The sequence below is a fragment of the Epinephelus lanceolatus genome, chromosome 3 (assembly GCF_041903045.1).
Source record: "Epinephelus lanceolatus isolate andai-2023 chromosome 3, ASM4190304v1, whole genome shotgun sequence".
Lineage (NCBI taxonomy): Eukaryota > Metazoa > Chordata > Actinopteri > Perciformes > Serranidae > Epinephelus > Epinephelus lanceolatus.
The window spans coordinates 34353639-34380801 of record NC_135736.1 but is presented as its reverse complement, the minus strand read 5'-3'; the positions used below and the strand labels follow the sequence as shown (position 1 = coordinate 34380801).

The 27163-nt window shown below is 40.4% G+C and overlaps 1 protein-coding gene across 1 annotated transcript in view; it reads left to right on the top strand.

Annotated features, from left to right (window-relative positions):
• The window catches only part of sorcs3a (sortilin related VPS10 domain containing receptor 3a), a 324139-nt gene extending 297550 nt beyond the window's left edge, over nt 1-26589 (top strand). The window contains exons 23-27 of the mRNA XM_033623946.2: nt 10513-10644; nt 10776-10875; nt 16077-16182; nt 17028-17188; nt 21714-26589. Of these exons, the coding sequence (XP_033479837.2) occupies nt 10513-10644; nt 10776-10875; nt 16077-16182; nt 17028-17188; nt 21714-21772 (558 nt within the window). The 3' untranslated portion in view covers nt 21773-26589. The remainder of the gene's footprint in view (nt 1-10512; nt 10645-10775; nt 10876-16076; nt 16183-17027; nt 17189-21713) is intronic.
• Nucleotides 26590-27163: the final 574 nt, after the last annotated feature.

The window sequence follows — 27163 nt, the reverse complement described above, 5'->3', positions numbered from 1 at the left end:
CACATGAACTGCATTTAGCGAGCCAAATACATTCAATCAAACTCACTTGAGTCGTTTGCTCACCAAACCATGGCTTTATCAGACTAGTCCAGCTTATTTGACGTAATCACTAAAGCAGTGGTGATACGTCATGAGGATGGGTCTCTCAAATCATTTGTCAGACAACCTGTTGCATATTTGTGTCAGCACAATGTGGCCCAGGCTAAAGAGCCTCTCCACAGGTGCACTCGATGGTATTGCTGTTGCCACTTTTGGCGGCACCATCCGAGCAGGACATGCAGTGATGTCTCTGTAAAAACGAACCACTTTATGTGGCACAATCCTCTGTGGAAACACAGCAACTTGTCGCTAAAAAACATCCACATTTGGTGGCTAAAAAGTCACTTAAAGGGCTAGTGTGTAAAATGGGTTGAAAACCGTTGAAAACAGTGACATCAGTGGTCAAATTCTATATTGCAGGTTCACTCGCTCACCCTTCCCGTCGGGTAATTGACGATGGCCTCGTAGGGACAAAAAGCCTTGCGCAGCGGCAGACTTGAGTTTTTCAGGAGTAGGTCTATCTAGCGACGAGGTGAATATTTATTTAGAAATCTAAACCATGTTACGATATTGTAACGAATCACTCACGAGCAGGAGACCAGAGGAGCATTCGGGAAAAAGGCCCGTTTATTTGAGCACTCCAAAAACTCCGGTAACACTCCAGGGGGTAGCACGTAAAAGACTCCGTCCCAAACTCTGCTCCACCAATCTCCAGCCCACACACTGACTGACAGCATAGCCTGTAAACAAAACTCAGCTGTTTATTTAGCCTAGCAATATCTCCGGACTATAGTAGCTTGAATGGGCGACTTTGAACGCGATTTTGAAGAGTTTCTTGTAGCGGACACAGATCCAGAGCCATACCTGTTTGAGCCGGAGCATACAGATGAGGAACTCCATGTGCTGGATGCTGAGTGGGCGAGAAGAGAGGCTGACTCCTCCGCTCCCTTTTTGCTGCACAGAATGGGATTCGGTGCTATCATCGTTGGGGAGATATACTTATAAACTTTTCACTACTCTCTATCGACGAACTACTAACACTCTCTGCTGTTTCCTCTTCCTTCTTCCTTCCTTCCGCTGTCTTCGTTGGTTTATTTATACACGTGAAACGCGTTCTCTGGCTGGCTGGATTGTCCGCTCGGGCTGCCTTACATACATGGCGGCGCAAGATGGCGACCTCTCTAAAGCAAGGCCCTTGCTATAGATATATATATATATATATATATATATATATATATATATATATATATATATATATATATATATATATATATATATGTATAAAAGCATAATTATAAGGCTACGAAAACCAAACAAATTTTATTTTATAGCGATTATACACTTATATAAACATACTAATGGGTAGAATATTCAGATTCAGATTCAGATTGACAATAAACCATGCCAAATATTACACACTGGCCCTTTAAAGACGCAGCAATAACTAAACAACTAACAACTAAAAAACAACAGATTTTGTTGTTTGCTGGTCTCAAATGCCTAGGTGATACACTAACCACCATCACCTCCACCTTCCGATGGCAAAGTCAAGTCATGTACTACATCACTTTCGAAATGCTGATGTGACACATATGAAACGTACAAATGTAATATAACCACGTTTGCAGAAATGTATTATGCCAACATTTTCTTGTGGCAACTTGGCTGCATGTTACACATTACACATTTACAAGTTACCCTCAACACTCTCTACCAGTGATCATAGGAACTAGGATTACAATATGTAACCATCCTTAAAGAGTCTCCACTGAAGTGAAGTATTAAATTGAACAGAAGGTGAAAATGGTCACAGTCTCATAGTGCTTTTTTATTACATTACACTTGTGGATAGTGGCTGATGTGTCACTTTTGTTTGCTTTCATCTTTTCACATTATCCTGCTGGAGTTTGATATCAGCCACTACCCATGTGAAAGGACTGTAGATCTGTTTATGAGACCGGCGCTGACACACAGTTCATTTCCAGACAGATATATCGTCCAAGTGGTGACAGGAAGGGTTATTTTCCCTCTATTTTGCTATGGTTGAGAACTCTTGCTTGAGACAGGGGCCAGTCCACAACTGATGGCTTTTCAACATAGTAAACAACTCCCCAGCAATAAAATAGGAGATGAGAGAGGGAACAACTTACAATTAAAGTCAAGGTCCATTTAACTGAGGTGCTGTGTCGTGTGGCCCTGTTGCTGAATCTATCAAGTCATGACTCTTCACCTATAGGCTCATTTTGGTGCCTGCTGGTCCTGAATGCACATTCAGTGATGGAGGTTATTTCATTCCACTCTGTCTATCACATTCCCTTAACGTTTCTCAGCTCAGACTCATGCACTTTACAATGTTTATACTCCCCCATAGCTTTGCCTCCACTGTTAATGCAAGCTATCAAGCTATCATCTCCTTATTGCTTCCTCATAGGCACCAAAATACCTTCTCATCTAACTGATGCATGGTAAATCAATCAGTCATTTTACTTGTGACATGAAATTCTACAAGGTACAATCCCAGTAAAATGCAATCCTTTCAACTGCTACAACTTATGCACTGCAATTTAGTCATTTTCTTGCATCCTTGAGTGCTTTTCTTACAATGTAGGCTGCTGCTTTATAATTGTCAATGTTTCCAAACCACACTTTTCACTCTGTTTTACAATCTGGATCACAACTAATACTAGACTTTTATGAATACTTAGGCTAGAGGAAGCGCTAGTATAGGTTTAAGTAATTCAAGATCAGAGGTGGTGTTATACAGTACAGCGTGCATGGAGGGGGCATCATGCCGGCTTATAATTTGTAATACATCTTTGTAGCAATGCTCACAGCATGGCTTAAAGGGATAGTTTGGATCATTTGAAGTGGGGTTGTATGAGGTACTTATCCATAGTCAATGTAGAACATACAGTAGATGTCAGTCAGCTTGCCCCCAGTTTGGAGTTGCAGGCTAGAGTCTGACACAGAAGTCAAGCAATGTACTGCTCTGGATAAGCTGCAGCAACAACATGTATTTTAGTCACCTTGAAAAAGTCCCACCTGAAAAGCGTATGCTGTATTTACAGTATTTTCACCACTTTACCTTGCTGTTAGACAGCCCTTTTCCATGGGGAAGTGGAGCTGTTATAGTGCCAGACTCCACTGAGAAAAACGGTAATTTAACATAGCTGAACACAGGAGCTGCTGGCCTACCGCTGTCTCGATCATTTAGTTTGTGTTATTGTGTGACTTTGGTGTTTAGGGTTGGTTTGGTTTGAATTCACCAAAGCCACACAATAACACAAACTAACAAAGGCAGTGGTAGACCAGCAGGTCTCATGCTCAGCAAGCCATAATTAGTTTTTGTCAATGAAGTCTGGTGGCTTTGAAGATAGTGTAGATGGGGAACTGAAGCCATTATTGGCTTTCTGACGGAAAGGTGAATTGGTTAAAATATTCTCAATATAGTGTACACTTATCACACAGGTGGGTCTTTTTTATGTTACTGTACGATATGCCGCTACCCCCCATCTACAGCAGTACATTGCCTAGCTTCCATGACGGTGCTCATGCCACATCTCCAAACTGGGGGCTTGCAGATACACATTGACTGTAGATAATACACTGACTATGAATAAGTACCACATACAACCACACTTCAAAAAATAAAAACTATTCCTCACTATTCACCACTTTGGATCCAGACTGAAATATGTCACAGTGATTTGATAAATTGTTATGAAATTTGGTGCAGACAGTCATGGATCCCCAGAGGATGAATCTGACATCCCTATTCCACCAAAATCAGTGCATCAGGGTTTTTTAACCATGGGAAAATCCATTATTAGCAGGCTATAGACTCCTTATCCAATTGCCAGTAGACCAGAGCCATGTACACAGCTGCAATAGACGTGTATGCCTTTCTGTTTTGTTTTCTTCCTCCCATCTGGTGTGTCATGTTTGTCATTACAAATGGGCTGGAAAACAGGTTAATAAACAGTAGAAAGCAGTGCAGAGACCAGTGAAAATGTTACAGTGGGTACCTTTTTTTTTATATCTGTCATTTATTCAGTCTGTCTTTTAAACTGCCGACTAAATTTGGAACGATGTTCAAGCGCTGCTCGGACTGAGACGGACAGCATTTTGTGGCGGTGCTTCATTCTATTGCACTGAAAAAGTGGCTATGATTAGTGTGTCCACCCAGGTGTTGTATTTCCATCTTGCTGGCCAAAGCAGATCAGAGCTGGAGCCGGTGTTAGTGAGCATTGGTGGATTTTTTTTGTCCAGTGTTAAAGAGGGTTTACTGGCTTTGGTGATCCTTTGAGTTTTCCTTTCATGTCGACGTGAGGTCAATATTTTGGGGGGTTTTTGAGTGAAATAACTCAACAATGTTTGGATGTATTGCCATGACATTTGCCATGATATGATATTTAAAGCATCACATCCTTTTGACTTGCTGTCACCTCTCACATAGCACCAACAGCAGTTTAAAGGTCCCAATTATCAAATTAAATTGAAGATGTTAACATACAGCCATGGTTGACTGGCACAAATCAAATTTGATACATTCAATCATGGTTCCCATGACAATGACAGCCCCTCTGATATGTAGTTGGTCCACCACTGAAATATCTCAACAGCTCTGTGATGAATACCCATGACATTTTGTCCCAACACTCATGGTCCCCACACAGTAAATTATCTTGTCGCACCACCAGCAGCATTTGGATGGGTTTCAATGAAATTTGGCGTATAATTTTTCCAAAGAATGGATTGCATTAGCTTTAATGACCCCTTAACCATCATCTAATGTCATCATCGCGTCAAAATTTAATTTGTTCAATACTTTGATTAATCACCAAATACCTACAACACTAAAGACATTCACAACAGTCTCAGTTGTGCTGTGTGAGAATTGCTGATTCTCTAATGTCAGCATGCTAATATGCTTAACTTAGATAATGACCATGGTTAATATCGTACCTGCTAAACATGTAAACCCTGCTACTATAAGAATGTTTGCAGGCCAACACTAGCATTTAGCTCAAAGCACCCCTGTGCCGAAGTACAGCCTCACAGAGCTCCTCACAGAGCTGCTAGCAGGGCTGTAGACGTTCTGACAATAAGTTGAGCATGAACGCTTTATTATCCAGATGAGGTGTTGCTTAAGTATCACATAGAATTGCATCTGGTTCCTCTCAAGGGCTTTATCCGTATTAAATTTAAACTAGAACATGTAGAAGCAAAACGGACTTGCTCGTGCAAAAATATGTCCTGTATCTGTAGACATGGACTATCTTTCAGCATGCATGCATACAGTCTCACTTCTGTGCTGAGGCCCTCGAGAGCTTATCTCCTTTTAATAGTATTTCTTCATGTGAGCTTGCAAAATATTGCACTGTGGAATCTTTGGATCGAACCAAATTGAGCCACGCTTCCCTCCAGCAGGTAACCTCATCCTCGCTGAGTGCTGAGTGTCTCACCTCTCTTCCTGCTTGCCGTCTCAATCTGATTTTTGAACAAGCAGTAATGCAGAGCATGAAAAGGAGGCACTCCAAAGCAGCCAGACAGCTTTTTAAACTAATGACTGATTGCAATGAGAACAATCACGGTCAAAGTGTATTGATTTTTTTTTTTTTTCCAGGGGCTATTGCCTCTTCTGTCATCCTATTCACTTTATCTCCCCCTCTGCCGCCCTTTCTCTCACTGCAAGTCATGCCCACAGCTATCATTTGTCCACTGCTTTGGTACTCAAATAGTGATTTCTGTGCTTGATAATTGATGTGCTTTGGCTATACCCACTCTAGTGTCCACCCAGGCCACTGAGAAAACATAAAAACATCACAGGCTCTAAAATGAAGAGTGATCACCACCCAGGCCGGGCCTCCCTTGCTTGTATAAACTGGTTAAGAGGAAGGGCTGAAAAAATGCTTTTCCGGAGACAAAAACAGATACATTTGTTTGGCTTTACCGTTTCTTTACCAAAGGAAAAATAAGCTTTTGGCATCCTCGGAAATTGAGATAAAGCCAGAAAACTTTCACAAAATAGTTGTCTGTTGTTTGTTTATGGACATTGACATACAGTTATTGTAACCTTTCCATATGTCGCTGTCCTGTGAGAACCATCTATCCCCAAAATGTCTTTTTCTTCAGATTTGTGTGAATGTATTTTCAAGCGTCAACCCACAGAGGAACACTTAAAATCACAAAATTTGGATAAACAGCTGTTCTCCTTCATTAAACACTGTTAAATGTGTTGCTAAAGCTTTTTGGCATAGGCAATTATTGTTGATTTGCGTTTTATTGATGAATGCTCAATAAAATGGCATGCCGAGGGGAATTTAGCAATTACAGGGACCCTGTTGCAAAGCAAAAAGTTGCAAAAAGTCAGGGGTGCCCTAAAGTTGTTGGGCTTCATCCTCTGGGATCCATGTCTGTCCCAAATTTCATGGCAATCTCTCCAGTAGTTGTTGAAATTCTTGAGTGTGCCAGAGCAACACTGACCGACCACTGGAACCATCATAGCAAAAAAATTAATCATTTCCCATGGCTGGAGATGCTCTTCATTTTCCACAAGTTATGTTTGTATACATGGGCATAACTTCTCGTAGGGACTGCGGGGAAATGTCCCTACCACTTTTCTGATTATCTGAAATTTCCCCACCACTAATTTGATATTAATTGCATATGCATTTAGATCAAAAAGCCTATAATTTCCATCAGATATGCAAAGGGTTAACTCCCTCACATTCCCACTGGATGAGAAATAGCTTCTACTGGTGTTCGCTTTGTGTCCGCCTGCTTTTCATGCAGTGATATAATTGCCAGAGAAACTTGTGGATGAATCAGAACCGACGCGGTGCACTTTGTCAGACAAGAAAGCTCAAGGCTAGAGCACAAGACAATCCAGGCTGTCATTTTGCAGGTGCTTTGCCTTCTGTGATCATAACATTATGGTTCCAGTATCAAATTAAACACACTGATTATTTAGTGATATGAAAGACACAGCTGTCTCGAGCCTGCCAACGCAAGATAGACTGGGAATTGTAATGGTCTTCTTCACCTCTGATGAAGAGCAGCGCATGCAGCATCTCATCCAGAGTCTGGAGGGGATACTACTGTAGCAACACAGCAGTAACATAATGCGCAACAGACTAGGGCTGGTTTTTCTTGAGATATTATGACTTAATTCTCATTAAATTATGACTGTATTCGCAACTTCTCAGAGAACACATGGCAGATGGTTTTGAATGCAAAAAGTTTTAAACATGAGCAGAAATTTCGCTGAATTGAAATGAACTAAATTAATACTGACGTGAAGGTGCCACATGCACATTTAAAGAGGTAACTTCCCAAACAAAGGACACAAAAGAGGACAGAAGAGTGTATCATGCCTACATGTGTGCTGACTCAGCAGGGATAACATCAAATGAGAAAGGTTGATTTACAGGAGAACAAATATTTGAAAACTACAGAATATCTGAGAACATTTCTGCATTATATTTCAATATTATCTGCCGCCTGATGTTTGTGTTTTCCTTTACATAAATAAAGACATTTTAACCATGAATTGATGCATAAACATTCAACAAAATGCAGGAAATGAAGTGTTTGATGAAGCATCTGAAAGCTACGCCCTTGTTTTTATGCAGATGTTCTGCTTAGGGACGGCAATGCAAAAAGCAGTGTGACATTTATATGACACGGTAAAACATATGGAAGGTAAATAGCATATAGGTATTTTAATATCACAGGAATATCCAGTTGAAAAACATTAGCTCTGTTCAGTCCCAAAAAATTAAACTTGTTAAAAGTAGGGCCCTTACAGTTGTGAGCTACACATAAAGGTGATTATGCATTCAACGCGGTCTCTTTGTTTTTCTCACTCTGTTGCCATCTGTGTGTTTCATCCATTCTCTCTGTCTTTCTCTTCATCTCTCTCCATCTCTACCTCTCTTCTGTTATAAAGCAGAACAAAGCGACACTAGTGAGTAGTTAGTTCAGTTACTTCACTGCCAGCCTTCCAGCAAGTTCGGTCAAAACACTAATGTACTTGTGACCATAATTACTGCACATATTATATGTTGGACTTATTTTAATTACTTAAGTTGTCATTTGTGTTTTCATGTACGGTGTTTAAGTGGAGTCACTGTGTTCCCTTGGTTATGAGCTAATTGGTTCCCACCTGCCCTTGTTATGTGGGGACAGCTATGAGTGATACTTGAGAGAGTGAGTGCCTCGTGCTTAACAGTGAAGGGAAGTTGCCGTACCTCTAAACTGGGATGTGTTGTCTTGCCATATTTGTAAAAATTAAACGAAGAGGAAGGAAGAAATGTTGTAGCCCGCTTATTCCCCACAGCGCAGAAGAACTGGGGAACACCAACAAACAAGAAAAGAGGGTAACAAACTCATCAGTACTGAGTCCCTATAAGATAATATCCAGTTGGACAAGTGGTAGTTCATCATGTTTTTATAGATCATATATTTCTTAAACCAGATTCCCATGTTACTGGAAGTGTATTCACCTCATTGTGTAACATGTTGTTCTAGTTGGCACTCCTCCAAAAATTTCGATTGCAAAACATTGCCATGTGAACTTGGGGTTGATACAGTTGAATAAGTGCAATTTCAGGTTTTGAGCTGACTGATTAAGAAAAATTTTTGTTGTAGTCGGAGAGCTGTATCAGTTTCCTCTTAGTATGATTTCAGCTTTCAAACACACAAACAAAAAAAACACATAACAACAACGACATAGCAATATTTCAAATGCTGTACTTGATTTTTTTGTTCGGGGTTTTAGTCTGCCGTACTATTTTCTGTATTGTAAATAATGGATTCTGAAGAAAACGGAGATCAAATGGTGAAACTGATCAAATATCGACCAATATTTTGTAACTGCGTTGCCTGATTGTCGCCTAAAATGTTTTCAGAATCATATTTTATCCTACCCTGGAAATCCAGAGTTCTCGCTAGAGCAAAATTTGAATTTGCTCAGCGAGTCACTCTGGCAATCAGTAATAATGCTCATTACCTATGCCTTTGAAACCAAGCTGCACCAATCACATCGGTGTATCTGATATAGGCGGGCCAGAGGCGAGCTAAACAGATGACGACAGCGCTGCGACGACGAAGTCCAGAATCAGTCAGTAAACATTGCAAGATGGCTACAGATGAACACCAGTTGTTTGAAACGGCTTTGGCCGCTACAATCAACGAGCTAGACTTGGCTTTTTCTCTAAAAGAGGAACAGAAGACGGCGCTCGAATCTTTCCTTTGCAAGAAGGACGTTTCTGCTGTTTTGCCGACCGGATAAGGCAAGAGTCTAATCTACCAGTTAGCTCCGCTGGTAGCTAAGCGTATACGTCACCCTGTGTATTGTTCTGATTGGTCGTAGCGTTATCCAATTGCATGCAGTGATATTTTCAAATGCGTGCTTGGTGCCGCCCCTCGAGTTGGGCCATTTGCATTACTCATAGCCAGACCCTAAATCTTTCTAGATTTGGGTCTGGATTTCCAGGCTAATTTTATCCTACCACTGAACTGCAAGTCCAGATTGTTTGTTAGCAGCTGGCCGCCATTTTGTTTCTTGTGGAAAAACAGCCAAGCTTGCATTACATCACCCACCAGTAGGACTGTTATTGGTCCAATAAGGTACAGTGTATTTCTGGTAGGTGTAGGTTTTCTACCTCTTGAGGAAAAGCAAATTCAGACCCTTTTCTCCGTTTTCTCAGCTCATGCAGCACCAATTTTTTACTAGTATTTACATCTTTCTGCTGCATAGACAGCCTAGCTTTATGAGAAGACCATCTTCAGCTGTAAAATACTTAGAAATATAAATTCCATGTAGTGACACAGGCATAGCATGTAAGACATCAAAAACTTTATAAAGAGGAGGAAAACTATGCTACTTGAAAACAGTCTTCTATACCTGATCTATTGCTGCTTTTCTAGCTTAAGTGCCACTACTTAGGTAATTATATGTGGACTGAAAGTGTGAGTACATAATTAGATACCCTCTTAAGATATAAAAGTAACTTTTGATGGATAATGCATTAGATATGTGAAGAATTTTATGGGAGTAGGGAGTGACTACAGCAACCACACACCAAATGAAGCGGAGCCTGAAAGCTAGTTCAGACAGTCAACTCAAACCTGCTGCTACATTCACGCTGCATACTCATCTCACTGCAACATATATCCAACACACCCTTTTGATTATGAGAGTGTACTCGGGTCTATGTTTCTTTCGGAGGGAGGTTATTATCGTCACTCCCTACTCCCTGCCGAGCTGAGCTCTGTGCCTCCTTGTGCATGCGGTTCAAACGCAGCACGTACATTACACTCACAAAATAACCCCACTCCACGTGAGCTGACTGAGTGAACTGATGTAATCGTGTGATTTCACCGGCACAGAACAAAGCCACATGTTTTTAACTGATGAAGCCATTTGTCATAATCACTGTCACGGTGCATTTTTCTGCCTTGTTACAGGTGTCTGACTTCCCGGAGGAGCAGCTCTTGGTCGCCGTGTTCCCAGGAGTTCCGACAGCTGCTGAGCTCTTCCTGTTACCTCACAAAAACCAGACGGAGGTCAAGAAAAAGAGTGAGGAAGAGCTAGAGCAGGTATGGGTGGCTATGATTGAACTGTGCATCATGAATTGTTGAAATCCTATCACATAGATTGCTTTTACGTAGACATTGGTGACTGCAGCTGCTCTTTATGTGTAAAACACCATGTTTTATGTGTCTAACAGGTATCGGATATAATTGTAAGTGCGCTGAATCAAAATTTGGTGGAGTTCGAGCTCAAGCCGGGAGTAAGGGTGATTGTGTACAACACACAGTTAACACTGGGTAAGAAACACTCACTCTCACTGCTTTCAATTCTTCCATTAAGTTATCAACCATAACTTTCACAGTTGATTTAATTATGCCCTATTATTTTCTATTTTTCTATTTTGAAGTGTCAAAAAATAGAACGGTGGTAACCGTGTTTTGACAACAAGAACATTTCTTTGGTTCACCAATTAAAATTCCTGTCAGTCTGCCTCCTTTCCAGGCAAAAGAACACAGGGGAGTATGGGAGGGGTTTGATTTTAAGTGGAGCTCCTTGAGACGATCTTTTATGCCTGCTATCAAAAGCTGAACATCTGTTCTATTTCTTGTATCGCCATCCAACCACAAAATGAGTGTTACACTGAGTATAATTATGTTGATTATTTAGTCCTTGAGAAAGAACACTGTAAAATTTAAGGGCAGAGACAGAATTCAGAATTGCTTAAAGAGTCAACAACACTGCTCAGTCCCCGGCTGCTGGTTGATCGACATTCAGAAACATCAGAAATGCACCCCTGCCAAAAAACAAATTGCTGTTATAAGTATCAAATCAATGCTGGAGTCATGGAGGCACATTGATTGTAAATAACATGGCTGGTCTGGAGACCTCGACTTTTTTATTGGTATTGGTAGTCCGTAACAACTTCTGTGTTCCACCACTGGACAGATAACACTTACATTGTATTCATTGCTTGGCTGGTTTCATTAGGCACACAGTCTCTGGAGGCACACAGCCATGAGTTGTCTGTAGCTCAAAGTGCTAGATATTAACAGCCTGGCATGTGCAGCGATGTGACGTTCTGTGGTGTGCTGCAATCTAATGACATTAGAGGTGTACCCAGCTGGATCCCTCTTTATATTTCACCTCCCAAGAAAAGGTCTAAAAAGCCTTCAAGCTGCTTCAGAAAGGTCAGCAGCACACGCGCCGCTGTCTCTGAGCTAAAGGGCTCGGGAGTAGCACAGAAACGTCGGGAAAGTGCAGTGTGATTTTCCTGCAGTGATAGACATTAATGCACTCTTCAGGATAATGAGAGGAATTTAAGGTGGACGCCTTGTGAGCAAAACCATATGGTGTGATATTAACCATAGGGAGTGCTTGTTTGGTTGGGTTGGTATTAGAGGTAAATGTAAGTGCATTTAACCATTTTAAATCCACCTGAGATGGAAGAGTTACCTGCCACTGTCACTTGCTTTGCCCAGCAATAGAAACAGCAATTTCACGCTACCAGAACTTATGACATTTGAAATATTAAGAATAAGAGCATCATTTCATATTGCATTAACATTGTCATATACATATACAATGCTAATAATCAGCAGGGGAATGCATTTACTGGTGAATGGGTTTTATATCATGTCAGAAGCTGAGTTAATGTAAATGTGCAGTCAGGAAAATGAGAAAGATGAGAAACCAATGACAACGAAAAGTTTTAAACACTATGCCCATTCTTCTGTTGAATGTATAAGCATTTATAGTATTTACATGTGTATACACGTATACCCTATGTATATATAGTCCTGAATCAAGATTCCCCGCAGAGTTTTTGACCTCTAGTAGTGCCATGAAGCAATGTTTTCACACCCCCATTTTGGTTGTATTGTACTAACATGATACATGTTCCTGCTACCTGTTCTTCACTACTCTGCTAATCAACAGCATAGCAATGCACCTGCAAATATAGCGATGGAAAAGGCTGAAAGCTTGCAAACATGGATGTAAACAATGCAGGATTTAAAATATTAAAACATTAGTTAAATATTTAGTATTTTAGTAATGGACGCCTCCACATTGGGAGCCACGTGCAGGCAACTCCAGCTCAGACTCTGAATCATAGATGTGTTGTGAATAACGCTTACAGCTCCTCTAAGGAAACACCAGTTGAGTTTCAGTGAGACACAATGTAAACATAAGCAGATATTTAAAGGTATGCTATGCAGGAATTGTCTGTTACTGTTTGTGAACGCAACAAGCTTGGCCCCTCCTCCCAACACTGCATGTGCATACACTGGAAGCAACTATTCTAGGAACGTTGCATTTGTTGTAATGGAAAAGCTAATGCTTTAGCAAGCTACATTAACCCCTGGTACCTACCTTCTCAACAGAAAACAGGCCAATTCTGAGTTACTCTTGATCCCCATCCTCTCCTTCACATGCCACGTCTTTAACCGTCTGGAAAACGCGAGGTCGGGCACTGGGCACTACTTTTGTGCCTTTTTTGAGCCAGCTTTTAAGAGTGCAGCGACAGGTTGCATCTGAGGTTGCTAAGCAGTCTTAACAAGTACTATATCATAGCCAAATCCTGAGTGCAGAGCTGATCTTCTTTCAGGCACTGTTTATAAGTGTGTAGGCCTATCTTCCATGGGACAGATGTAAAGCTCTGGGTGGCTCTGCACCAAAATGACCAACTTCTCCATATTTATCACAGACTGATATTTACGGAAGATGGGAAAGATATCTGACAGCTGTGATTGGTTGGTTGTCATTACATGATATGCGATGCGTGCTGCTGCGTTCCAAAAGTTGAACTATCTCGGGGGGCAGCCGTCGCAACTTGGGAAATAGGCGCTCAGGAACGCACAAATGCTGTGACAGCATCGCTCTGGTGTTTAAGTGCGCCTGCCGTGCATCTGCATTTAAAACAATGACTTTGAGGGCACAAAATACGCAGCATTTGTACAGCCCCTAAAGCTTTGTCCGTTTAGGGTCTCACATCACTATATTTGTGTTTTTTTGTTTTGTTTTGAATGTTGTGTTAGTGATTTTCCTAGCTACCTTTTGGATTAGAGCTTAGATCGGGCCCAAAAAATCCAGCCCGACCCCACCCGAGCCCGTGCATGTTCTGTCCAAGCCCGGCCCTGCCCGTCCCTTTAACTGTAATTATGAGCCTGAGCCTGGTTTAAACCCGACATTTTTTTAAGGATACGAACGTGGACACTGAAGGCTGACTATGGTCTTTCTTTCCATGGCAAGCATTTGTCATGTGCCTCTTAAGTGTCAAGGTCCCCGTCTTCTTGCTGTCATATACCAGCATCGTGCTGCACTTGGTACACTCCACGAAGCCGACACACACAATGTCACCGTCGACAACTCACGTGTGCGAGGATAGTGGCGGGAAATTATGGCCCGACCCAGTCCAGATCGGGTTCAGGCTCGGGCAGAGAATCTAAGCTCACTGTCTATGGTGCAACTTCACCTGCACTCATATTGGCTGAAATGTCCAGAACACAGCAAAACAAATCGAAGAAAATACAGGCAGGAGTCTCTGCAGATAAATACACTGCCACACAATACTAATGGGTTATAAGTGATGACTAAGAGGGATTACTTTTGCGTAAGTCTATACACTGTTTTTTGTTTTTTAAGAAATCCTTGAAATCCACTTTGATGTGTGAATATATCAGAGGGGTGTAATACACAGGGCGACTAGTGGGTAAGCAAGGAAAGGTGGCTCTCATCTAACCTGGCTAGATCGCTTGCTTCAGAGGAAGTTATATTCAGGAAGAACAGGAGGGAGGAGTTTATGTTGAGAGTTACGGCTTGGGAAAAAAAAGCTTCTCTTTGGAGGGAGAGAGTGTATAGAGATCTCACAATGGCAAGAGCTCTGTCTGATTGGCCAGAGAGTTAACTGCATGACACATATCAGACAAAAACAGCACCTACAGAAAGAGTGTAATTTAATTCGGTGTTAGCATATTCCAAGTGCAAAATTGTGGTCTTTTGCAATGTGTTTACTTTACAAGTAAACATTGTGATTATAATTAAAAAAAAAAAAAAAAAAATAGGATATATTGTTCAGCCCAAGGTAACATACAGGATTCTCTGGGGTCATAAATGCAGCAGATTGCACCTACATATCACCACTGGAGCCTTAGAGAAACATGAAAATTATTTTTGTCACTTGTGTAGTATGGTGGAGCTTTAGGTAATATTAACACTTTAAATTTCACACTGCGTTTCATCCGTACACTGACAGAATGATGAAGGCACAGCAAGCATAGTCTGCTTCACACTGCTGGTTACAGCTAACAGAACACACACATTAGAACATGCATTAGTCTATTGGTATTTATCACAGATAATAGGCAATCAACAAAATGAATTTCATTGTGATTCAGCCATAAATTAAATGATTTCCACCTATCCTTCATTGTTGGACAATAATGTTGAGTGTGCAGTTGTCACGTCAAAAATAAATATATTAACTTTCAGATCTATACAACTGGCAATTTTCTGCCAGCAAGCCTCTCTTGCATTATTTACAGCAACAGTGTTTTTTTGCTTTAATTTTTTTTTTATACACTCTTGATAGTTATCAATAATAACCACCTGTTTCTTTTGACTGAAGTATGTAGCACACAATCGTTCCTTTTGTGCTGTAGGAGAATGATGTCAAACACCCCCTTTTATGGGAACGCACACAGAGCCTGATGAAGAAGGGTTAACAAAGACAGTTGATAACCACTGTTGTGATACCCGTAATATGTGATTAGGTTTTAGGTTTTGTCATTTTATGTTTTAAATTGCTTTACTTAACGTGTTATAAAGTTAGGGAGTTTATTGTCTTTGGTCTCACCACATAGGATTAAATAACCATACAGGGCAATAATCAGAGCAAAGGGCAGGGGCACAGTATCTTCCAAACTACATGATTTAAAAGGGCATTATAGTGATATATGTAAATACACTAGATGTAGCCACGTGCTAAACTAGCTAAAATGATGAAGCCAGGGTGGGGGAGCCCTTCTGTGCGGAGTTTGCATGTTCTCCCTGTGTTAGCAAGCTTTTCTCAGGGTGCTCCAGCTTCCTCCCACAGTCCAAAGACATGCAGGTTAACTGGTGACTCTAAATTGCCCGTAGGTGTGAATGTGAGTGTGAATGGTTGTCTGCCTCTGTGTGTCAACACTGTGATAGTCTGGCGACCTGTCCAGGGTGTACCCCGTCTGTCACCCAATGTCAGCTCCAGGCTCCAGCCCCCCCTGGGAACCTTAACAGCATAAGTGGTTACAGAAAATTAATGAGTGACTATACAATTAGGACTTCCAACAACCTTACTTTACATAGGCCTACTTACTGCACTTATACCAGGGATATTGTGCATTACTTTACATCACAGTTACCCAAATGGCTACTCTTGGCAGGTTGTGGTAGAAGTTGAAACCAAACAAACAGAAAGGCAGACAAGTAATGATATTCCCTGTCCTCTCTCCCGCTCCCACAGCACCCTTGGTGGACTCCAACCCCAGACACAGCAGCTCGGCTATGCTGATGCTGCTATCAGTGGTGTTCCTGGGCCTAGCAGTGTTCCTCATCTACAAATTCAAGAGGTACACACGTCTGTGATTACTTCCACCTGCTGCACATATCATATAGAACCCTAGTATATATCTATTACCATATTATCTATTATTGATGATACCAGATGAGCACAGTCTGGACCAATCAATCAGTCGTGTTTGGAAATTTGATTTGACAAGTCCCCCTAGAGGTTGTCTAGCAGGATTCCAATGCATGAGGCACATGTACCAATCAGTGATAAAATGCAGAGAAAACGACCATTAAATGGTTTAATATGCGGTTGCTGTGCCTCGGCTGTTATTTGCTGAATAAATTATTCATACTCAAAATTATTCTCTTGAAAACTCGGAGGGAAATGGAAAAGCTGTCATTAATTATGGATATGAATTTTTTCCCATTAGTCTAAAGAGGATGCATTTTTCAAGAAATCTCACAGTTGACAAAACAGAGCAATTAATAACCAAAATGAATAGTAATTGGAAATAAATTGGATAGTGACTCAATAAAGATGTATATTAGGTGTTATAAATGCAGATGGGAAAAGATACCAGTGTTACTGTAATTTGCCTATAGATTAGTTACTGAGGTATAATTATAGTCAGGACAACTTTGAAAGTTGGAATGCCCATAGCGCGAGTAAACAGAACTACTGTGTTTGAGGTTACAGAGAAGCGCTTGTCATCTCAAAGTAAGCAAATTAGGTAAAACTACTTTAGTTAGAGTTGTGAAAATAATGACTTACAACAAAAAAAGTTTTTGCTTTCATTCAACGAAAGATTGTTTCATTTATTTTCCAGAAAAATGTTGCCATTCGATACTTTTCTAACATCATTTTGAGGCTCATTTGTCAATCTCTTCTTTTGGAAACCTTTAGAAAAATACCTTGGATCAACATATATGCTGAGGTGAACCAGGAGAAGGAGCAGGAGATGATTGGCTCAGTGGGCCCGGGCGACAGCACGCCTAAAATCACTCTGAGTGAGTTCTCCACATCCAAAGAACTCATGGAGAAGGAACTGGATGCCAGGGTCAAAAGTAAGTGATGAGCTATCGTATTCACATTAAATGATGTTTGGAATCAAAATGTTTCTTGCTGACATTACTGTTAACTAGGGAAGTCAATGGTTAACCATAATTGCTGAGAATATTTTTGACCAGTTACACATGTCACAGCACAGTTAACTGCACTATGCACCACCCAGATCAGGTGGAAGACAGACAGCCGGCTAGTCGCATTATCATGAGGAAACAAAGTGCCCACTGCTGACCATGTGGTCTCAACAGGTTAGCTAGCATTAGCTTTGGCTGCTCTGTACTGTGCACCAGCCAGGTCGGTTGACAGCTAGCTAGTCTTGCCACTTATTCAACGATTACTGTTAGCCATCCTGACCCAACAGTGTTGTTGTGAAATCTTTGTGCTAGGAATGCATGAAAACATTGACACGTCATCATTATTGGCAAATATTTGCTTTAAATTGAACTATCGGAATTGGCCAACATGCCGATAACATTGGTACGTCAATATATTGGCAAATAGTTGTATAAAGTAAAAAAGTATGCATGCATATTATGATATTATTTCAACTACAGAAGAGACTTATTAGGAGGGGGAAAAGTGGATTTATCGATATCAGTATTGGTTATCGGCTGAATAAGTTGTTTTAGATTGGCATATCGGATATCGGCAAAAATTTCAATATCGTGCTACTTTGTGCTCAGTTTTCAGTCTCGGCTCAGTTTTAAGCTGCAAACCCCCCTTTAGCATCACTGCTAGCAACGTTAGCAGTGTCAGCACAGCTACTGGTGCTAACATGGCTAACAATGCTAAAATGCTCAAAATGAAGCTGCTTACTCACCAGGGTGACCAGGGGATAGACTGGAGGGTGGGCACCATGTGTGCGCAGCAATGCCATCCCGCCACAAGCACAGCATTGCCAGTGGTTATCGTAAATGAGGTGCACCACCAGCTAACTTAGCTCCCACCTGACGTGGGCGGCCAATGCCAACGTTACCTAACCAGTGGAGACCAGAGGGTGGGCAGTTGGCACTACTTTCCACATATTAATGCAGCCAGCTGGCTGTCTGTCAGCAAAGCCAACAGAAAATAAAATCAAAGGCAAGACATTTACATCACAAAATATTAAAATGTCACTTCCTGTAAATGGATAGAGCTTTGGTTGAGGAGCAAAAGCTCACTGAGTCAATGGAGTGCAGGACCAAAAGGAAAGGCCTCGTATTTTAGGGTTTTTTTTGCATTGTTTATTAAAAAAATAACTCAATTCAATAACAAAACAAACCAAAATTGACATCTCTACTGTTACCTGTAAAAACATTCCTCGAGTGGGATTTTGATGTCCTGATCTGAGAAAGGATGTGTTTCTCTGCTTTTGGAAATGGTTTGGAGTGAAAGTCAGCATGGCACCACACAGCATAAATGTGCAGATTCACCCCCCAGGCATACTTTAGCTATTGAATTTGAATTATTTTTAACCAGAGAATTGGCAACTTAATCTCCTTATAGCATTTTTAATTATTCAAAGAAAAGGAAAGCAGAGGGAGCCGCAGAGTAGAGACAGTCCTGGATGGGTTTTAACATAGTAAAGAATAGATTCCAGCAAGGCTTGCAGTACTGAGAACAATGAATAATTAATACAACCAACATGTTTAAGCATGCGGCCTCAGGATTCCAAAGGCCAGAGACAGCACCGAGGCAGCAGTCTTAATCACTTAACTATTGGGTTACAATATGACTTACTTAAAAAGAATATTTCAGTCCAGCACGAAATAACAAAAAGCAAACTGCCTGAATACTGCATGCTCGCTTTGACCTTATATGATGCACAGAGTCTGTTTTGCAGCTTTACCAAGAGAAGGCAGTACAGGTCATCTGGCAAGTGCAGTTCCTGGATGATTTGACTCTTAGAAAGCTGAGTCTGACGTAGGTGTTAAAATTCAGAATAACTATAGAGAAATGAAACAAGTCTTACACAGTTGTGGACACCCCCAAGCACCAAGGCCATCAGTATTCCGCCTTATTTCCAGCTGAATTTTTTAATTTTTGTTTTTTTTTTTTCAGCTCAACACCCATTGTTATTTTTTTGCATACAACCCATAATCATCCACAGAGTAGATTCAGTCAGTTATGAAATCACGTAGCAACTCGGCTTGACGGTGGTATAAGAGGTTGTTTTACATACAGGAAAATATAATAATAAATGCTGATTAGAGTGCTATATTAAGAAGCTAAAAATACATAAAATTACAATAATTCCACAGTTTAAAAATACACTAGACAAACAGAATATAATAGAAGAAAATATGTAACTTGATTAACAAATGTGTTCCCACAAGCTTAAAGAAAATAGGCAAGATTTAAAAATGGTAGCAGAAGAGGAAGATTTAATAGTGAGGGTTCTGACTGTTCCACAGTCTGGGAGTAACAGTAGTATATAGTAGGTACAGTTTTGAGTTTTTACCATTAGAAGTGCTATGGAACTTAAAATTTAGAGGATTTGCTGCTTTTCTTTACGTTCTTTAACAGCATACTGACTATCTTTGGGTTTTGGACTTCTAAAGACCAAATAATTAGTTGATAAATCAGGAAAATTATTTGATATTAAAATCAATACTTATTTGCATCCCTCAAAGGCATATGCTGCAATCCATTGCAAGTTGGAAGTTGATAATTTCGAGTCGGTATTCCTGACTTCTGATCTAAATGCGTATTCATGCATCTGGTCAGGAAAACACAAGCACCCGCAGCAGACTAATGTTTGTATGGCAAGTCTCTGTCAGAGCTTTACAAGCATCTAAAGTAGGGTTGGGTACTGAAAATCTATACGACCGGTACCTACCAGAGGTCATAGTGGTCGCAGTGCGGTTTCCGGTGCCTTTGTGCAGTCGAACAAGAGAAGGAGAACATATGTGTGCTGCTGACTTGACAGTGAGGCTATGGTGACCGGAGTAGAGAGTACATGTGGCAGTGCAGTGTGTGTACAGTTTAGGCTATTTGTCAGTGAAGAAATGCTACAACTCCTTAAGAAACAAGGCAAGTTCATGTCTCTTGCCTGCCATCTGCTTATTAAAGGGTGTTAGCCTCGAAGTTAGTATGCAAAGTTCGCCTTCTATTGGAACCTGACCAGGCTCAGTTACGACAGACCAACTATTGTGATTATAGTGACAATCTCAGCTGCTCCCAAACAGAAAATGGAGAAACGCCTGTCTCCCGAAATAGGAAGACAATTATTAATCCAACTCAAAATGTATTTTGTTGTTATTAGTCCAGTAACTGTTATTCAGTATAAAATTATTGTAGTTGGGTTAGGTTATCTAAATTTGTTAAAAGTGTTTTGTACTAAGTCCTATCTTTCCATCTACTTTAAACTGTCAGAGGTAATATATTATTCAATTTCATATTCAAATTTGCCTTTGCAATAAAAAAGCTGTTCCTTAATGTCCTTGACCGTAGTTTTGTGCTTTTTTTTTCCTGTTAGTTTTTTAAGCATCAGTTCAGGCATCGTTTTGGCACGGGTATCAGAGAACACCCTGCGCCCACCGCTTCTCTTCACTAATGCACTGTGGTAATTGACCTAAACAGTGTGTAAAGTAAGACAACTGTCTTGCTCGTCGTTGCTTAGTAAAATACCATTGAAAAACTGTGTAAACAGCTGCCAAGCAAAATAGTTTGAACTTCCACAGCCACCATGTTGCTGTGATTTCAAGTGTGTTTATATCTGCAAACTCGGGCTGGATGAATCTAACCAGAGTTTCCGACTTGAAACTCCGACTTTAATAACTGTTCCACTTTTCTGTGTCGAAAGTCTTTTTTTTTTTATGTTCCAAGACAATGGATTGCGGCAATATTAAATTACTAAAGGGGTGCTGCAGTGATTTAGTGTTGCACTTCCATAAAGTGAGGGGAGACGTATTTTAAAAGGAATGATCATAATCAGTGCAGAAGAGGAAAGATATCCTCATTTTTAGTCCCTAATTTGGGTCCAGCTCCAGAATCACTGGACACTACATTTCCCATAACTCATGACTGTCTTTTATTACAACCTGCCTAGTAAAAACCCACAACTTTCAAATTCAACACCCATACTTTGCTAGCAGGCGTTCTTACAACTTTGTGGTGTCCAAAACCAAGCCGAAATAACCCCAATGGCCTGTGATGACATCATATGTGTAAAATCTTTAAACTGTACATTGGTTCTGTCCATTCATTCAAACTATTGAGCTGGAATTAACAGCTTCTGTCATGCCTATAAATAATACATATCAAAACAGAAATGTAGCCTATTCACTCTGTATTTTTCCATTCATCCTGCTAAAGGTATCATATTAAAAAGACAAATTTTCATAATGGCTTACTTTCTAACTTCTTTGCAATTTAACAGCTGCAGAGCCTTTGATAAAACAACATTTCAGTAATTAACATGAGGTGTCAATGTCAGAGAAGTTATTTGTTTTACAGGCACTAAAGTGCCGATGCAGACTACAGTACTAACTGTCTTTGTTCTTTGCTTGTTTTTCTTCTTGTGTTTCATCTGTTTCTGCTCAGGGGGAGTTGGAAATGCCTGCGAGAGCACAAGGGAGATTCCAAACTGTACTAGTGTGTAAAGCCGGAGAGCAACAGTTTATGTACAGAGCGAAGTATTACAGTGTCGGGGGTTCTCTTTTTCTGTTTTGTAATTCTCAACACAACTGATGTTAATAGTTTTCTAAGGGACCTCATTTATACAGACTTGCACGGACGCCTCGTTCAACAACATCCATGCAGCAAATGTCAATTTACTCAATGAGATCATTGTAATTACTGGCAAAACTTATTCAGTTTTGTGGATGTATAAGCTACATAATGACATTTGCAGAGTGAAATATCTTTCGTCAGAACCTATGAAGAGTTATGTAAATTTCCTAAGGAGTTTGCTTTGAAAATCATTTCTGCCTATATATAGACTATAATGTCTGAGTCTTCAATCAAACAGGGAATATTATTGAAATGTACAATATTATCATCTGTTCTGTTAAATGTATATATTATTACTTTCTACATGCTCGTAGTCTTGAGTACCATGGCGACAACGGATCTGACAACGATCTGTTTTTGAACGTGTGTTAAAAGTCAAACATTACTTAAAGAACTCAACTTTGTTTTGCTAAGGTCCTCGACTTGTGCATGTTCTTATTGAGGACACGATTTCTGTGTTGTAGATAAGCAAGTGTTGTAAATAGTTATTTTCTAATCAGTCATCAAAAGAGCCCAACTGATTTTGCCCAGACTTCTGTTTTGCTCTCTCATTTTCTTCAGTTGCTGTCGGGCAATATGTATCTAGTAGAAAGGGTCTATCTGTTAATGCAGGTAGAACTTTAATGGCATATTATAGATTTAACTTCCCACCATTTCCCTGGAAATGGAATGAAAAGGATCAACATGATCATGATCAATATGTTTATATTTTCATTAAACATATAGGCATCAATAGAATTCAGACATTTTTACACAGATGACAGTTTTTAAACTATCTGAGCCAAACATTATTTGCCATCTTTTTATCACATTTTTCTACCAAGACAAGGCTCTAATAGCTCTGATTTCGCCTCAGAACAAAAGCTGAATCAGTCACTACGGGTAGTATCAAACTGTAGCTACCAGAGATCAAATTCACAAAACTGACATGTTGGGAGAACCATGATGCTATTTGTTCCAGAATTCTAAATGTGTATATCCTCTAAAATACCAGTAGGCAAAGGGTTGGGTTCCGAGAGCTGGATTCAGTTCTTGTTCTTCTTAAGGCCCAGACACACCAAACAGACTTCAAAGAACTAGCAGTGTTAAAAGCTTACTGCTGCGTTGCCTCAAGTCTTCTCTGTCTTGGCCAAGATGTTGTGCTTAAACACACATAAAGGCTACGATCAACAGCCATCTAGCACGTACATTCTGTGCCTACATGAGAGGAAATAACTCTTTATACAGTACCAGGAGGCCGAGGTAGTCTGTATTCGTCCCTCAAAAAGGGAATCCAAAAGACCAACAGAACAGATTCAAGACACTAGTTAGCCAGTTAGCGCATCAACAACACAACCTGATGTTGAAAGAACAAAGCATATTTACTGTGCACTTCCAAACAATAACACAAAACAATACTTTGCTCAATTCGGTTTCTCTGCTTGTGCCCTGAGCTGAACTGCCAATCAGAGTGACTTCATTCACTGACAGGACTCTGCAATTTCTGACACTGACTCAGCATGCTGAATCATCAAAAATATAGCCAACAAGGGCCAAAGATGGCCAACGGTGCGGGACACACCCCAAACACTGGGGTGACAGGCGTTCACTAATGGCCGACCATTAACCACTGGCCGACTGTTGTCTTAGTGTCGGGCCCCTTACATTTAAGGTCTTTTAGGCTGTCTGTTAATCAATTGGTCCATTGAAAATATGGAAACATATTAACTACTGAATAGATTGCTATGAAACTGTGAATGGACATTCGTGGTGCTTAGAGTATGAACTGAAATGACCCTTGTGATTCTCTGACATATAATGTTTCGCCACCATGAGATTTACACAGTGGTTTTAATTGGAATGTGTCAGCAACTACTGGATGGGTTGTAATGAAATGATTCTGATATTTATGTTCCCCTCAAGATATGCTCTAAACCTTGATGATCTCTTCGCTTTTTATGTAGCACCAGTATCAGGTCAGAACTTCTATTCATCCAACTCTTTGATTTATGACCAAACACCTGCAAAACTAAAAACATTACAATCAGTCTCAGCTGTAGGCTAATTTGTGTTTAGTGCTAATTAGCAAATGTTAAGATGATAACATGCTAAACTGAGATGGTAAACATGTAAACACTGAGCATGTTTGCATATTTTGCATTGGCTATTGGTTCAAAGCCCAGCTGTTCTAAGTACAGCCTCACAGAACTGCAGGAATGGCTGTAGACTCTTAGGGCCCTTTCACACCTACCTCATTTGGTCCGGACTTTGAGAATTTTCAGTTTCATCTAAACCAAAGTTAAAGGTGAGAAACCTCCCCTGGACTACAGTCAGGACTGAATAGCCAAACCTTAGTCTGACGAAAAGAGGTGGCCTCAGTCTGCATCAAAGGGAATCATGGTCATTTATATCTGAAAGCCATTTTTGGATGGTTTGGACTTTCGGACCAATTACAGGAAGTTCTTAGTAGCTTAGCTCCTTTAAGGCATAGCTCAGTGTAAAGAGAGAGAAAGAGAGATGGAGAGTAAATGTGCTCAGAGCAGAGAGGAAAATTAGCAGTAAATTTGTCTCATGGTAGTAAATGTACAGTGAGGTTTCAGTTGGTCCACGAATAAAATCTGTGGCTCCTACGGCATGTGTGATGGTATGTGATGTATAGTTCTTGCGCTAGCATCACTGCAGTGTGAAACCACAACTAACCGGATCAAATGGTTCTGACTTTCAGGTGTGAAAAGGTCCTTGGTCTTGTTTTATCACCTTGCAAGAGTAATGTTCAAAACATTTGTGACATTAGCACACTTGACGTTGTTAGCTGGCTCTAGCTGATATTTATGTTTTATTTTCTCAGATAAAGACCTATTTATATAATAATGGTTCTGTGGTGTTGGCATTTCAAAACTGATACATGCAGTGCACCATGGCAACCCAGTTGCCAGAAAAAATGTTCCCATTGAGCGTTTCTACAAATTACAGATATGGTCATTTGTACATTATTTTGTAGGTCATGCATTGAACGGTTCTCAGAAACGTTGTAGTGAAAGGTTCTGTTAATGCACAAAAACCACTTGATTATGGTTAGGAAAAGGTCACATTGTAGCTTAACACACCCACATTTGGTGGCTGGGACGCCGCTGGGAAACGCTGCAGCTGCAGCTTGGCAGGCATCTTGCCAATGTGACATGCCATCCACTACCCAGTCCACCTCCCAATGACAAGTCAGCTTTTATACTACGTCACAAACAATAATATGACACGAATGAAACGTGCAAATGTAACATATTTGTTGTTTGCAGAAGTGTGCAATACAAACATTTTCTTCTGGCTACTTCTTCTGGAGCATCAATTGACAAACATCACTTGAGGTGCGTCAGTAATGGCTTTCAATGTGTTTGGGCCTTGATATTCCTAGTTAAACATTCATGCATTCCTTATCAATATTAAAGCTTGTTAACTTAATAATCAGAACTTGGGACCTAATTAGACCAAGTAGCTTGTAAAAAAGTAAAGTGTGCACATTAACTAGGTTACAACCAGTGTATCAAATACACTTAATCAACATTTCGTATCTTCAGCTGCTCATCTCATTTCCAAGTTGCTACAACATTAATTAGACGTCCACTAAAATCGGCAGTGTTTCTGCCTTAAAGGGTGGTGACTGATTTGAACTGAATCTTTGAGTTTTAGTTATTAATTAATCCAGGTTTCTCACACATCTTTAAGGCTACACCTAATGCTATCAAAACCCAACTCTAAGAAGGATGATAGAATCTAGATATTTTAGAGGATATCTCATTGCCCATGCTATATTGAACAGAGAATATCCAAAATTCTTTATGATCAGATGTATTACTTTACTATCATTTTGTTTATGCATGGATATAACAGTAACTTGGAATGAACCCTTCAGTGCAGTGTTTCTCATTTGGTCCCTTGCTCAGGGTTTTGGGGTGTCTGCTCCATGCAGCTTAAGGGAGTGTTTTATATTTGACGGCTAAAGTAGTCTCACAAGCCTTTTCGTTCATCTGAAGAAAAAAAACAACAGAATATTGTCTCTAAATATTGAGAGTGGAGCAGTTTGCGTTCATTTAAACATCACACAGTGTACGAACAGAGCAGACACAGTGCAACCGGGCTGGGTTGATGTAATTAATCCACTCTCCCTGGTGCCATCAGGCTCATTTTACAACCCAACACTTGACTCATTGCTTTGCGTTTAGTTTGAAATGAGGGAGTAGCGTCCTCCCAGCATGCAAGTCTCCACTGGCGCTGTGTTATCTGGGCCTACAAAAGCAAACTGAGTGGCCTCGGGTTGACTCCCGTAGGCTTCCTGGTATCCAACATGACAATAATCAGAGAAAGCTGGACAGCTGAGCAGAGGACACCCCATGCAGAGCTTTCCCACAATGCTCAACTCAAATAAACAGCACTTACAGGAGAAGCGAGGGGCAGGGGAACACTGTACAAAGATATAAGCTGTCACATCACATATGCATTACCTTGAACAAAGCGTTTTCATCTCAAACCAAACAGCCAAGCCAAGTCTTGTTACTGCAGACAGAAAACACACTGAACAAACATTGTTTTGTAGCTTTGTTGTATTCAACACATGTCACAAGCAAAGGGTTGTTTGCTTGGCTGGATTTACTTCGGTTGGGGGCTTTGATGGTGTCACAATGCCGTAGTTGTTCTGAGTCTTATTAGCAAAACAGGATTAGGAGAAACAGAAAAAGAACTATCAGAAAGTTTGTGCTGAGCACAACTAAAACCATACTTTTAGTGTATTTCTTTTCTTTTTTTCCTCTTGGACCCTTTGAGATTGTAAAGAATGTATGATGAATACACTTGTTCATAGCCAGGCCATAATACTTTGTAGCAGCTGTTGGTGTGTAAGAACTTGGTACTCTTTAAAAGTCTGTAAAGAAAACAAAAGAATAGCTACTGACAATGTCGTGCTTTATAGACCCTTCTACAGTTTGTAAACAATCATGACGTACATAAGTCTGCACATGCAATATGGCAACAGAAGTATGGCTGGGTGCAATGTCTTGTGAAGCTATGCACCAAGGATCACAAATGCTACCTAAACAAATTGACATTGACAGATGGTGACCAACTTCCAGATCTGTGTGCTGTTAGTGAGTGGATACCAGACATAAGCAAGAGGCCCAATACTCAGTGGCAGAATACACGCTAGAATTTGATAGAGAAACCTAGCATGTACACCAGCGAGGAATTACCAGCATACAAGTTAATAGATGATTACGACAGTGTTATCTTTGGTA